The sequence below is a fragment of the Lactuca serriola genome, chromosome 8, assembly GCF_051521515.1.
Source record: "Lactuca serriola cultivar US96UC23 chromosome 8, Lser_US96UC23_V15, whole genome shotgun sequence".
NCBI classification, from domain to species: Eukaryota; Viridiplantae; Streptophyta; class Magnoliopsida; order Asterales; family Asteraceae; genus Lactuca; species Lactuca serriola.
Genome location: NC_136415.1, coordinates 98,476,158 through 98,492,006, shown reverse-complemented (window position 1 = coordinate 98,492,006; position 15,849 = coordinate 98,476,158). Strand labels below are relative to the sequence as shown.

Here is a 15,849-nt window from a genome sequence, read left to right as displayed (position 1 = left end):
GTTGTGTTTTCAGGGTTGATGTAAGTGAATAACTCTGGAGTTAGAAGAGGAAAAGAAAGCTCAAGCTGAAAGAGATAAGATGCTGCAAATGTCAGTGTTGCATTCTTCATTTCAATTGTTAGTATGAAACACAGAGTAGATTAGATGAATGCAAATTTATATATTGTAAAAAATAGAATTGTATGACATTAAATTTTATGAAATGGATTGTATTTTTTGTATATGGTATTTTATTTATATTATGAGACAATAAATGCAAATTTAATTTAAAAATTAATAAATATATAAATATATTTTTTAAACATTTAAATTTACGATACGCAAAAATGTGTTTCATCTTCATTTATGGCATGGCCTTTCTTGACAGGGCTTTTAATGATACGCATTGCGTGTCATAAATGTGCATCGTTAATGCATGTCGTCTATAGAGGACGCACAAAAGCGTGTCATCTCTCGTTATGACAGGGCCTTCCTTAACGTGCATTTGCGCGTCGTCTGAGCGTTTTACGACACGCATTGCGCATCGTAAAAGACTGTTTTTCTAGTAGTGTTTGTACTACAAAAAGGCAAGACAAACATATATAATTAGTAAATCTACTTAACATGTAAACCATTGTAGCAATGTACTCCACTTTATTATAAAAACATGCTTTAATTTAATCTAATAACAACATACTATATTTTTTTGACCATTATAGCAGTGTATTCATAATAACAACATACTTTGAGTTTTTTATCCATTATAAAAATATACTCTACCATATATTATAAGAACATGTTATCAATTCAATATTTAATAATAACATATTATACTTTTTGTCATTTATAGTAATGTACTCAAAATAACAACATACTTTCAGTTTTCCTTTTCCCATTATAGTAATGTAATTTACTCTATTGTAAGAAATTGTTACCAATTTAATCCATAAAAGAATTATACATCCTACTGTTGTGCAAAATGTAAGTTGGCAGCCACTAAAGAATGAGACCCCGTAAATAAAAACCGAGAATCAGTGGCTCCTATCCCATACATACGATCCTTGTGGGTCCCTCCTTATCACTACAATTGTATATGGTTCCCCACATCAATATCATGAATATGTTATGTGCAATTTGTATAGATATGATAAATATAAGTTACATGTTTGAGTAAAACTGAAAATTGGAATGCTCTTCCTAGTAATACAGCTCCTTCGATTCAACATCAATATATGTTTACATGAACACGTCTAACCAGAAGGGCTCTTTACCCATCATTTATTTCTATTTAAACAAAACATTATAATTGATGTAGTTAGTGTTAAAAGAAAACTAGAATACTAAAATCTATAATTATAATTACTGTTGACATCGATGGTTGGCATTCCATATGCTCCATTGCATATCAAGGTTGGCGTTTCATATGTTCCCTTGCATATGTCTCATTATCGCCCTATTAGAATTGATGGGTTTTTTTCTTTGCACTTTCAGCACTTTTCCTCTCTCTCTCTCTCTCTCTCTCTCTCTCTCTCTACGTATATATATATATATATATATATATATATATATATATATATATATATATATATATATATATATATATATATATATATATATATATATGGGTTTAAGTTCTATGGAAAACAAAAAAAAAAAACCCTAAAATTCATAAAAATATATAAAAAAAAATACTTAGAGATCACAAATCTTTTTTGTTTTTGACTTTATATTCTTAAAAATCGCAACATTTTATATAATTTCGCTGAATACTTTTTTTTGAAAAAAAAAAACAAAAAATAAAAAATTGATTTTTTTAATTTTTTTCAACGAATATATAAAAAATGTTGCGACTTTTAAGAATATAAACTCAAAAAAAAAATTTGTGATATCAAAGTATTTTTTATGCATTTTTATGATTTTTAAGGTTTTTTTGTTTTCCCTATAACACACACAAACACACAAACACACATACATACATATATATATATATATATATATATATATATATATATATATATATATATATATATATATATATATACTCCTAATAAATCATTTTTTTTCTACATGTCTTCTTTTCCTTTATATTGACACATGACAATTTTTTCATTTTACAATTTTTGAATATTCTATTTTTTATTTGTCACTTTATTGTACTTTTTCATTTTATTAAATTCAAGTTCCACATTTAATGTGTAATTTAATATATATGTAAGGTATTTATTAGAAATGGTTTATATATGTAATATATTCAATGTATTAAAGTCTCATTAATTTTAATAATTAAAATTTTTTCTTATTTTTATTATAATTTTAAACTTTTCAAATTGTTAAAATTTGATTTTTTTTACGAGAAGTTAAATATTCTCCTACTTTTTATTCCTATAAATCTTCCTACCCAATTAAATGATGACATGTGTCACATTTAATGCTCATTTAATGATATTTTAGTTTTTTTTAGAACAACAAATCTACACTACCCCTAAACTACTCTGAATACCACCTATGTCTGCAATGAGACTTGAACCCTCAACCTCTAGGCGGGAGGACAACACCCGGTACAGCCGGGCTAGAAGTCCTTTGGTGATATTTTAGTATACTAAAATGACACATGTCATCATTTAATTTGGTAGGATGATTTGTAGGAACAAAAGTAGGAGAATATTTAATTTCTCTTTTTTTATATGAATTCATGTAATACAATGGTTTCACACCTAATGCTCTAATAAATGAAAGTTTTTTTTGCCACATGTCACACTCTCATTCAATTTGTCAAATGTCATCTTATGTTTATTTTGAATTAATTTCTTTTCCACATATCATTTTATGGTTTTTTCTATTTTAATAAATTTCACATAATATTTTAATGTAATAATTACAATAAATGTAGTAATAAATAAATATCAATTTCATGAATGGACTTATCTTTTTATTTCAAAATAATCAAATTAAAGCTCATTAGTTATTTTTTACATGTTGAAATATAAAAAACGAAAAGTATGAATTTTGATATATTTATTAATTTTTTCTATAAAAAAATAGACCTTAACTTTTCAACAAACAAAGAAAATGAAGTAGGATTTTTTTGAAAAAAAAAACATTTTTATATATCAATATGGATCTCTATAGAAAGAAGACGAAAAATCATAATGGTATATTCGGTTTATTTTTTTTATAAAAAACATGGCCTAAAAAGATTAAACTAAAAAATAGTGAGTATTGTTATAATCTGGTGCATGTGCGCCATTGTAAAAGTCTACAACACTTCCTTTTGTCGGTGATCGCTTTAAATTTCGACGTTTTGAATTGGTTCATTGGTTCTTTGATTACTAATGGTTCTCTATTGAATATATATATATATATATATATATATATATGCTCAGGTTTATTTGAGACCATGCTAATTTTGTGAGACCGTGAGACCAAATCTAAAAATAATTTTAAAATGAAAAATAAAATGAAAAATCCAAAAATTCATTTTTAATGATTATTTTCGAAACTTTATTTAACTAAAAAAAATTTTAAAAAATTACCGTTCTTTTTTTTTTTTTGAAAAATACGTGAAATATTCTAATAGAATATTACACTGTACATTTCTAATTTGATTTTTAGAATGTTTAGAATATTTTACTAGATTTGCTAGATATGTAGAATATTCTAAATATTCTACTAAAATATGTAAAACAATGTATTTTTTTATATTTTTTTTGTATTTTTTTTTTGGAAAATATATATTCCGAAAATAATATTGGAAAAAAAATTTCGAAAATTTTCAATTATATTGCATTTTAAAAATGTTTTTGTTTTATCTACTAAATGAGTGGCTAGAATTGTGTCTCACGGTCTCACAAAATTAGGTCGTCTCGCATGAAATATATATATATATATATATATATATATATATATATATATATATATATATATATATAGAGAGAGAGAGAGAGAGAGAGAGAAAAAAGAGTTAGGTTCATATATAAATTCAATTATTATGTGAATGTATAACCTAGGGGTGAGCATTTTGGCCGAACCGGACTGGACTGGTCATGGGGAATATTGTTGACCGTAGACCAGATAGGATGAGTCGTATCCGTGTCCGTGTTCGGGTCCAGGTCCGGGTTTTCCGGTTCTTGGACCCGTTTAGACCGGTACAACTTTAATTGCATAGAATACAAGTCGTTAAAATAAGTTTTTAGGTTTGATAGAACTCGTTAAAACGAATATTATATTGGGTTTGATACGATACAACTTGTAAAAATGATTACGTTCTGTTTAATGCATAACTAATCTACCTTGATGTTATATTATTATAACTTGCAAAATTAATTTTCTAGATAAAAGCAACTAACATATAAATTAAGTTCATCAAGATCCCTTTCATATGATTTATTTTTCAAAGATACATAAATTCAGAATTATATTCTAAAATAATAGTTAAAAAGCTAAAATATTTCAACTTTGATAGCTTAACTTTAAAGGATTGTAACTCACTAAGTATAATACCTAAAATCAACAAAATTATAGTCTAAATTCATCTACAAATTGTAAACTAAATATTAGAAAAAACTGCAGGTCAATCCGACTTCAAATGAATGAGTTATGATTGTTTAAAAAATTTCACAGATCACAAAATTTTAAAAATCTTGCTGAAAAGCTGAAATTTTTCAGCTTTGATAGCTTAACTTTGAAAGACTGTAAGTCATTGAATATAATACCAAAGTCAACAAAATTATATTTTAAATTCATCTACAAACTGTAAATTAAACGTTGGAAAAAAACTGCATATCAATACGACTTATAACAAATGAGTTATGGTTTTTTAAAAAATTTCACAGATTACAATTTTTTAAAAATGTTGCTGAAAAGCTGTTTTCAGCTTTAATGGTTCAACTTTGAAAGATTGTAACTCATTGAATATAATACCAAAATCAACAAAAGTATAGTCTAAATTAATCAACAAACTGTATATTAAACGTTGGGAAAAAAAACGCGTATCAATCCGACTTAAAACGAATGAGTTATGGTTTTTTAAAAATTTTCACAAATTATAATTTTTTTTTTTAAATCGGGTCCAACCGGTTCTAAACCCAAGAAAAACCATACCGGTTTTGATGGATTCCTAGAATCGAGAACCGCCCCGGGGGTCCAAAAAAATGGTCCGGTCCGGTCCACCGGTTCAAATGCTCACCCCTACCTTAAGGGTTGCTATTAAATCGGCGCTTCACGTCATTCCATTCTTCTTCAGCTGACACCATCGGTAGCAATAAGTTGACGGTGTCCATGGCTTGCAACAGATTCTTTCAACGAGTTTGATACCCTCATTGATTGGAATCTTTAATTAACAGAGTCATGGTGCATGGGTGGTGGTGATGGTGGATGATTTTTGTTTTTCAAGAGTGAAGACACCAGCATCTCGGAAGCAGGGGCGTAGCCACTTATTACCAAGATGGGTCCTAGGAACCACCTAATTTTTTAATTTTATATAGTATTTTTATTGAAAAAAAAATAAGAACTGCCTTGAAAAAAAAATAGGACCTACTTAATACTATTTGACAAGATAAGAGAAAAAATAATAATAACAGAGGACTTATACTTAAATTTCAAAGCAAATGGTTAATACTTTCAAAACTTATCACACACCGGAAATAAAAAGAGAATTGAAGTTATTTGATGTTACAAAAATAAATTATGAATGGTTATTAGAAAAAAAAAAAAAAAAAAAAAAAAAAAAAAAAAAAAACATAACTACTCTCGTACTTTTGGTTGGACAAAATGGTTGTTGCAAATGAATTCTTTACAAAGAAAAGAGGCTCGGTCGATCAAAGTTGTTTTTTTTTGTGAAAATCAAGTTGTAGGGTTAAGTAGATCGGTTTTCCTAGTTTTTAGCTCTTCTATCAATTTGACCCGACCCGATTTGTCACATATAGCGTTGACTCTTTGGTTTTTTCGCTTTCACTTAACTAAGAACCACATGCTATTTTATTCTAGATTCGTCACTACTCGGAATAGATTCGTCACTACTCGGAAGAACCGCAATTGGTTGCTTGGCTATTAGTCCATGATATGAATACAAAGATGTTTTCAAAGATGATTATGATCATTACATATGTTGCATCGGTTAGAGAAATCAACGAATAGCCTTTCAAATAAAGTGGAAGATTACTTCCTCCGGTATTTAACTTCGTTTGTTATCTTTTCTAGCTATAAGTAGATTGCTTTCCTTTATAATATTAGTCAATCTATATGTTTTCGATATCAGTTCCCTATGAGAAAACCAAAAGCTATTATTATACTTTGAATCTCATCATTATCGCAAATTTGGTCATTGCCAATTTGCTCATAAATGAGAACAGATGAATTAACAAGTCAAATTTATGAACTCCGATGTTCCTCAGGTGAAACCCATTTTGCAATTGATTTGAAGAATGTAAATCTCAAATTAAACTACATTCATTGAATATATCAAAAACTATCTATCTATTGAATCTGTAACAGATTATATCACACCTAATTACATGAAAAATACAACACAATTATTAAAGCAACTAGATTTAATTTCATTGAGATGCACCAAGAAACTTGAATCCTTGAGATCTAACAGCACAGAGTTAAAATGGAGGAAACCCCAAAAAACAAGTGCACAACGATTTGATTTGACCTTACCAATTCGAACTACTGCCAACATTTCTACCTAGCTACGCCGATTGCCCATAAAAATTTAGTTTCTTCGTCACTGATCATGGAATCGGAGGGCCCAACGTCGTCTAATCGGACCCGGGTCCTGCAAATTGGGCAATTGGGTACTTTCGTTAACCATTTATCGACGCATCTCGCATGGAAGACATGGTCACACACCGGAAGTACACGGCAGATCTCTCCTTCGTTGAAATATTCCAAGCAAATCGAACAATCGTCGGAGGCCGCGGCTGTGGATTTGTCCGCGGCAGGGTATTGGAAGGGTGGGATGTGGTTCTGTATGTCGTGGAGAGAGAAGGAGGAGGAAGTGCGAGGTGGAGGTGAGCGGAGGCGGAGGCGTTGACGGCGGCGGTGGAGAAATGAACCGGCGAGGAGGAGGAGGATGGCGGCAAGACCAAGGAAGAGGAGGAATAGAGATAGAATAAGGAACATGACAATGACTTTAAGGAATATGGAAAGGAGTTTAGGGCTGGGTTTGGGTGGCGATGGCGATGGGGTGTTGCTGTTGGCATGGTCATGGCGGTGGTGGGTTTCAAGATTGTGGTGGCGATTGGGGTTTGGCATGTCAATTGTGGATTACAGGAGGCGGAGATCGATATAGGGGTGGAGTTTTTTAGAGGAAAAGAAAAGGATAAGGGTGGGTTGTTTGTATATTTAGAGAGAGAAAGTGGTGATGGTTTGAGGAGAGAGAGCGGCGGAGTAGGGGGCGGAGGTGGGGAATTATTGAGGAGGGCTTGAATTCCGGGGGCATATTCGTGTTGGTTTTTATGGGTGTAATTTGTGAAGGGGAATAATGCTCCGTAAAACGAAATTTTTTGCCTCTCGGTGCCTTGCAATAAAATTATTATTACTAATGAATGCAATAATTAATAAAAGAGGGGATAATCAAAATAACCCTCGTTCAATTATAAAATTACGCATTTACTCCGTATTTTTTAAAATTAACTCGGACCGTACTTCATACCGTTACAAGTTGCATGTTACGTCCTTCGCAGACATAAAATGACTATCTTGCCCTTTTCTTTTTCTTTTTCATTTATTTTTCAATTGTTTTGAATTTATCAAATTTTATTTAGTATAACTCTTAGAAAATAATTTCTTCTAAAATTAGTTCCAAGTTCCAACCCCCAACCATCGACCACCTCCGACCACTGGTCATCTCCGGCAACCAACCACCTCTGGCCATCAGCCATCTCTGGCCACCAATCACCTTTGTCAAACACCACCATTCACCACCAAAATAAAAACAGAAATTGGAAATTAAACCTGAAAATCAAACCTAAATCTAATCCTACATCTGAAAGAGATTTGAAAAATAAATCTTCTCCCCTAAATTCCTGTTAACAAATCCCATATATCTTTTCAGAAAGGAGAGTTGATGGTTGTGGCTGGTATCTCGAAGACCAAATCCTTCTCCGACCAGACCTCGCCTCACCCCCTTTGTCTTCTTCTTCTTCTTTAACCCTAGGTGACCTTAGATCTGAGGGTGTAATTTATTTCAAGAAAGATGGAAGGCAGCAGTGGGTGTGATTTAATTCTCTGGAACCACCACCCAGAAGTGCAATTTAATCCACAATGTGCAAATCCATAGTGTGCAGATCTACGAACTGAGAAGCAAGGTGAATTATTTCACGAATGTAGATCTGCAAACCCTAAATTGCACGAGATCACGGCCCACAGGTGGTGATAATCGAACGGAGAAGACAATGGTGATGTCAGGGATGGTGTTTAGCGAACTTACAAATCAAAGATGATCCAGTAACCCCCGGCGATGGTGTTGTACACGTAGAGTGAAGTGTTGGGCTTCTCTATCTCGGTATCTCCAACGATGGTGGTGGTGGCGACGACAATCCTCTCTCTCTCTCTTTCTCTCTCTCTCTCTCTCTCTCTCTCTCTCTCCATAGCCCCGATAATATAAGAATGAAGATGAACTGATCAAGACGAAGGTTGTGGGTGGAGGCAGAGGTTAAGGGTGTGCCGGTGGTGGACCCTATTTTTGTTTTTCTTTTAAATTGTCAATAATAAACAAACTAAAAGATAAATCAAAAAAGAAATGAAAAGGGTAACATAGTCATTTTATGTCCATCAAGGACGGTTCGAGTGAGAAAAAAATATTACAGGGACGGTCCGAGTTAATTTTGAAAATAAGGACTAAATGCGTAATTTTACACTTGGACGAGGGACGAATCGTGTAATTTACTCAAATAAATATTAGTGTAAAGTGTAAATTTGTTCATAGGGTTTATAAATAATTGTGAATTCAATCTAAAATAATTTCAATTTTTATTACTAGTACAAGTCAATATATATATATATATATATATATATATATATATATATATATATATATATATATATATATATATATATATATATATATAGATTTGATCCTTAAAAAAATTGATCTTTTTATTCTTTAAACAATTCATTTTTTTTATTTTTTTAGGTGTTGTTTGTTTCTTTCCAAATGATATACTTGGCCACTTTTGTCTGTGTCGTGCAGACATCATGCATATATTGTTACTAAAAAACTGTCTTTTAGAAGAACGATTACCTAAATATGTATGCATGTCGCTTTTTTTTAGTATAATGGGCACAAGTCTTTTAACATCTGCATGCCTCTTCGGCCAAAAAAATATATGCATATCTTTCACTTCTCTTCTCCACCGATTCATCTCCTATCTTCCTCTAAAAATTCCCTAACCCTCTCTTGCATCTCCAACGTCCAATGTAATAGACGTCGTCGGTGACCAAGGCAACAGTTGAGTTGTCGCTAACCATGACATCATCACGTTATCCTAAGCCCTAAAAGAAAAAATGATGCTCTCTCCTTTCCCCCCTCCATTGTTGATTTGCTTCATCACCATTCACCACCTCTTCACATCTTCATCGAACCACTCCAGCAAACGACCACCATCTCCTCTATGTCGTCATCAACTAAATCTCCTATCCTTCAACGAACTACCATATGTAAACTTCCTCAATCTTTTTTTTAAATTATTCAATATTTGTGCATTTGTTCTTGAAATCTAATGAAATTTTTGAGTCTTATTGAATCAAATGATTTTCCCCGATGGGGTTGTGGAAATTTGTTTATGAAACTGGTTATAGTTTGTGTAAATGCTTGTAAATGGGATGTAATTTTAAATCTAATATGGCTCTATATGCTTGAAAATGGTATGTTGCAACTGATTCTAATTTATGCAAATATTAAGGTTTGTGAAATAGCATATAATCATCTCTTTGAAATAGAACCAATGAATGCTAGTAATTATATTGGTTTGTTTGAAATAAAACCAACAAATGCTAGTAATTATATTGGTTTGTGTGGCTTGTATGATTCTTGTGGCGTCTGGAGTGATGCCTTCAAACGGAACAAATGAATGCTAGTACTAATGATTTCATTTATAGGGTGAGGCTTTAAAATGGAACCAATGAATGCTAGTACTCATGAGTTCATTTATCATTACTCTGATGTTAATTTTTTTCATTGCAGTTTGGATCTTATGTAATGATTGCAATGACACTACATTAGTTCTTATAAGGTGCTGCTAATAAGACACCCTTAGACACCTTATAATCATTTTTATAAAAAGTCAACCTATAATCAACTACTTGTAATCAGCTTTTTCGGAAAACAATGCAATTTCAACCAATAAAAATATTTCAAACATTAATTAGGGTTGTCTAAATGGTAAAATAGAGTGTCTTTTTAGCCAAACCCTTCTTATAAATACATGCATCATTTCCCTACCTATTCTTCATCAATAATGAGTGTAGCCCTCATCAAATGGTTCATCTGTTTGTTGTAGTATTCATTTAACAAAAAACATTCACTATAATTGATGTGATTCTTTCTCTACCTGTGTGTATGGATTGACTTAAATAGTTCTAGTTAAATGAATGGTTTTATTGTACACATGCTTGGTTTATTTTCATATATAATACATATAACCTTACTAGAGTGAATCCGGATAGGATGGGCATTGATATAGGCTCTGTCAGATGTCATGTTTGTGACCTTGATGTGGAGACAGTCAATCATATTTTATTTACGTGTAGCATGGACGTGGATTTATGGAACCTACGACTTGGAGGGATTTGAATATTCCAGTCTTTAATTTTATATCAGATTAGGTTGCTTGGATTGCCAAGTCCGTCTTGTTGATAATGTTAAGAGATGTTTGGATGCATCTTGTTTGAGCATGTTTTGGTTAATATGGTCCTTTCGTAATAGGCACCTTTTTTGCAATCGTAAACCTATCAAGTGCTTTTTTGGATTAAAGTTAGAAATCATAAGTTTTGTGTTAATTGGTTAGATCGGGTGAAATGTCCTTTTTAAACTCCTTTTATGTACTTTTCTAGCTTTTTCTAGCTTTTTAATGTTAACGTCGTCGTTCTAAAAAAACTAACAAGCAATATATTTTGGTTTCGATTATGTATGGATTTAAAAATATATGTTAAGGCAATAGGTTTTAGGTTCTACGACCATTTTACCTCATAAAAACATACATCACATTAGTTTGTTGTTATTAAAAGGACCACACCCTACCCCCACATTATTTCTCTCTCTCTCTCTCTCTCTCTCTCTCTCTCTCTCTATATATATATATATATATATATATATATATATATATATATATATATATATATATATATATATATATATATCTTCCCTGAACATGAAAAGCCCATTAGGAATCACTGTCTGGTTCATCTTCTCTGCCATGGCTCCATTTCATCTTCCATTGTTTATCACTTTCTTGTTAACCCGGATTTATCAAACACATGAAACCAAATTTAAAAGTAAAAATTCATTCTTGAAAACCCGCATCCGTAAAACACATATTCCAGAAACACGAATTCATAAAACATGAATTCGTAAAACCCAAATTTGTCGTCGTGCATCAAACTTGTATTCAGATTCATGAAACATGTTCATAGACGTATTAAACCTAGATTCATAAAATTGATTTAGTTCATTGTCAAATACAAAACAATGATAAATGAGAATGGAGAATTGGCGGCATGGTTGTTAGAGAAATTATTAGTCAATTTAAACCACTTCTCAATGGGAAGTTTTACAAGCATATGTTACGAGGATTGTTGCGGCCTTGGAAGATGTAGGCACTGGTAATAGGTTGGAACTGAGGCATCGTAGATTTTATATTGATGGTGTAGGCATCGACCTTATTTAAGAACCATAATCTCATAATACAAACAGAGAAAGGGAGAGAGAGAAACAAAGAGGTTGAGAGACCAAATAAATAATGAGTGAATGACATATATACAAAGAAGAAAAATATAAGAGAGGGTACATGGGTGTGTAGGGGTAGTGGGCCCCTCTTTTATTTTAAATTGTTAAAATAAATATAAAATGAAAAAAAAAATTAAATGGACAAAATAAGCCCTTTCAAGTTTGTTAGACACTAAATCTATGGGAAAAAAAATCTTGTGTTAAACCGGTTATACAAGTTGAAAACTCTTTTGATTGAATCCATAAATTTTCACAAAATGATAAGAACCAAATTTCTTCACTCTAAATATTAGAAAACAAGTCTCTAAAAAAATAAAAAAACAAATAATAAATAAATAAATAACCATCTTACAATATATTATAAAATTCTTGCAAATTTTATGAAAATGACATAGTTGATACTAAATGTAAATGTAAGTTTATGAACAATTGTTGTTAGGTACATATCTATTCTAATAAATGATGATTTTTTTTTGCTACTTGTCACAATCTCATTTAATTTGTCAAATGTTATTTCGTGTTTATTTTGATTAATTTTTTTTACATGTCATTTTATAAGTTTTTTTATTTTTTTAAATTCTACAAAATATTTTAATGTAACAATTGCAATAAATCTATTCTAATAAATGGTGATTTTTTTTGCTACTTGTCACAATCTCATTTAATTTTCCAAATGTTATTTTGTGTTTATTTTGATTAATTTTTTTTACATGTTATTTTATAAGTTTTTCTATTTTTTTAAATTCTACAAAATATTTTAATATAACAATTGCAATAAATCTATTATAATAAATGAATGTTTTTTGCCACATGTCCTCTTCTCTTTCATTTAGACACATGACATTTTCTAAAAATTTTTAATTTTCTATTTTCCACTTGTCATTTTATTGTATTTTTTATTTTATTAAACTAAAATTCCACATTTAATATATAAGGTAATATATATATATATATATATATATATATATATATATATATATATATATATATGTAAGGTATTTATTAGAAAGGGTTTATATATGTAATTTATTCAATACATTAAAGCCTCATTAATTTTAATAATTCAAAAAATTTCTTATTTTTCTTATAAATTCAAAATTTTCAAATTGTTAAAATTTAATATTTAATATTTTTTTAAAAAAACCCATGTAATACATGGGTCTCACACCTAGTATAGTAATAAATTGATATTAATGTCATTAATAAACTTTCCATTTAATTTAAAAATTCTCAAAATTAAAGCCCATTAGTTTTTTTGTATATTTATTTAAATTATGTGTTTAAATTTAAAAGATAAAAAACATTTCCAGTATAATAATTTATTATTTTTCTTATTTTTTTATAAAATCAAAGTTGTCAAATATTTAGACCTTTATATTTGATTTTTTTTAAAGTTAATCCAGGTAATACATAGGTTTCACAACTAATTTATATTAAAGGTATGTTTTTGGAAATGGTATATATAAGTTGCAAATTATAGTTTTTATTTATATAGAATATTTGAGAAAAATAGTTTTAAACATTTAAAATATATAAAATTATATAAATGTGTTAAGGGTCAATGTAGATAAATAGATACATGGCTGTTTTTAGATAACATACTAATTTTGTAATAACAGGCAAAAAAAAATATTTTTTACATCATAATTTATAATTTTTTTAAGAATGCGTTTATATATATATATATATATATATATATATATATATATATATATATATATATATATATATATATATATATATATATATATATATATATATTAGTTTTTATCAATATTCTTTTTCTTTTATATACTATTTGTTTTCGTTCAAGTGGAGTTGCGAGGAATTAAATTATTTACATATTGGCTTTTAAATTACCAAAACTACACTATTACGTATAACTAGATTATGATCCGCGTTAAACGCGGGGAACGTATAAAGAAAATATAATTGTATATAGATATTGCAAAATAATTATAAAAAAAATCAAGGTTATTGGTATTATTGAAATATGTAGAAAATATATTGAAGTTGGTATATATATATATATATATATATATATATATATATATATATATATATATATATAGTTGTTGAAGGACCTCTTCGTAGACAATATTTTTTATTTTATTAGTTGAACGTTATTGCTCGTCACAAAGTACCTTCAAACCTTTTTTACTCGTGACATCGAAAACAACTATATATAGCTAACCATGCGTGAAAACGGGTCTACGCAAGTATAATCCAACATTGACAATGTACTATCAAAATACATTGTTATTTCATGGTTGTATTGCAAAAGAGAATTGTTTATTTCAAAAAATAGCAATTTATTTATGTTTATTCGAAAGGAACCACATAAACCCCCACAATATTAAATATAAAGAAACTCTAACAAATAAATATAAAAATAGTTATGTTTGATCGATTTAGATATTGCGCGTGACTCATTGAAAATGTCAAAATACATAATTGGCACACAACATGTTATTATGAGACGAATTAAACAATTTAAACATATGATGATTTCTTTTTTTTATTTTATGGTAATGATAAAATAATGGAAAAATGAATTCTTACTTCAAGACGTATGCGGACATTTGAGTAAGGTCTATGGTCTTAACTGTTGAGGGATGACATCAGGGAGTTCGTGAGCAGATCCAGCTGTAAGACGCTGGAAGATATGATTTTTCGGGCTAGAGAAAGGGAAATTGATTTGGAGCAAATCCGGAAGAGGAAGCCGGATGAGGTTTAGGTAACTGCGGGTTCGGGCAAAAGGCCCAAGGGATCGGATTCGAGATCGAAGGATTATCAGGACCGCAGTCGGTGCGGGAAGTGTGGCAGGGCGCACGGGGGCGCGTGTAGGAGTGGTAGCGGTGGTGAGTCTGGTTGTTTCAAGTGCGGTCGGACTGGTCATTTCAGAAGGGATTGTACTGTTACCACCTCACAGGGATCAGACCTGTTATGTTTTCATTGCAACCAGCGGGGCCACAAGAAGGCTCAATGCCCCTGTTTGTTTTCAGCAGGACGGGTGATGGCACCCGCCCCTGCAACTTTGAGGATCACGGATGGCCGTCAGGGCCGGGTAGAGGCACCTGTGGTAGGGAGCAGGGCTTTTTAGATAACGAACTTGGAGACGCGAGCAACGCCGGATGTTGCAGGTATGCAATTTCCCATTTTCAGTTCTTTTATTTGTGCATGATTTTATTGTTATGGTTCTGCATCATTATCGATAAAAGTATTTTATTTTGATTGGTTGATTGTGATCGAGTTATATGTCATCTGCATACCTTGGATATTTGTATGGTAGTCAAGGGATGTGCTCTATTGAAGAAGGTTTCGAAGGATGCAGTGACTGTAGCATGCTTGGGAGAGATTTGGTACGTCTCGCTAAGTTCGGAGTGGTACAACGATTGTGATGGATTGGCTAAATCCCTAGCTATGGCGGGCTTGGGTTCCTCAGTAGATGGGTTATGGGATGGTAGCAAAGATCGGTATCTCTTTTGAGTATTGAGCAGCAAGGGGTAAGCAAGATCGAAGTGGGGGAGAATCCTCCGGGTGTGCCTAGAGAGGAGCACGCAGACCCAGAATGAGTACGTAACCTCCGAGAAGGAAAAGAAGTAGTTCAGCGTTTGATGGATTGAGGATTTTAGGGTGGGAGTTTGAGAAAGTCCCCATCAGCTAGTGCGTGTGTCGGTAATCGTTAGTTATGGTTGAGAATTCAGGTTGTGGATCGCCCGTAGGACTCGGGGGAGTCGGAATGAGGATCTTGAGGGCTAATGGCACATGGGTGCCTTCGTTCTACCAGTCAGCATTGGATGGTGATGTAAGACTACGGGTAAGCCGTAGCATTCCTTAGTAGTTTTGTTAGCGGAGTTGGGGCGAGGCCCTTATCTCCTAGTGATCAGATAGGGATCAGGAATGGGTAGTGGACGAGA

General features: G+C 31.3%; 1 protein-coding gene across 1 annotated transcript; it reads right to left on the bottom strand.

The window, feature by feature from the left end:
* Nucleotides 1-6,663: 6,663 nt before the first annotated feature.
* On the bottom strand, nt 6,664-7,104 carry LOC145067209 (RING-H2 finger protein ATL56-like). Its single transcript, XM_079014402.1, has one exon. The coding sequence runs from the start codon at nt 7,102-7,104 to the stop codon at nt 6,664-6,666; it is 441 nt and encodes a 146-aa protein (XP_078870528.1).
* Between the last annotated feature and the right edge of the window lie 8,745 nt (nt 7,105-15,849).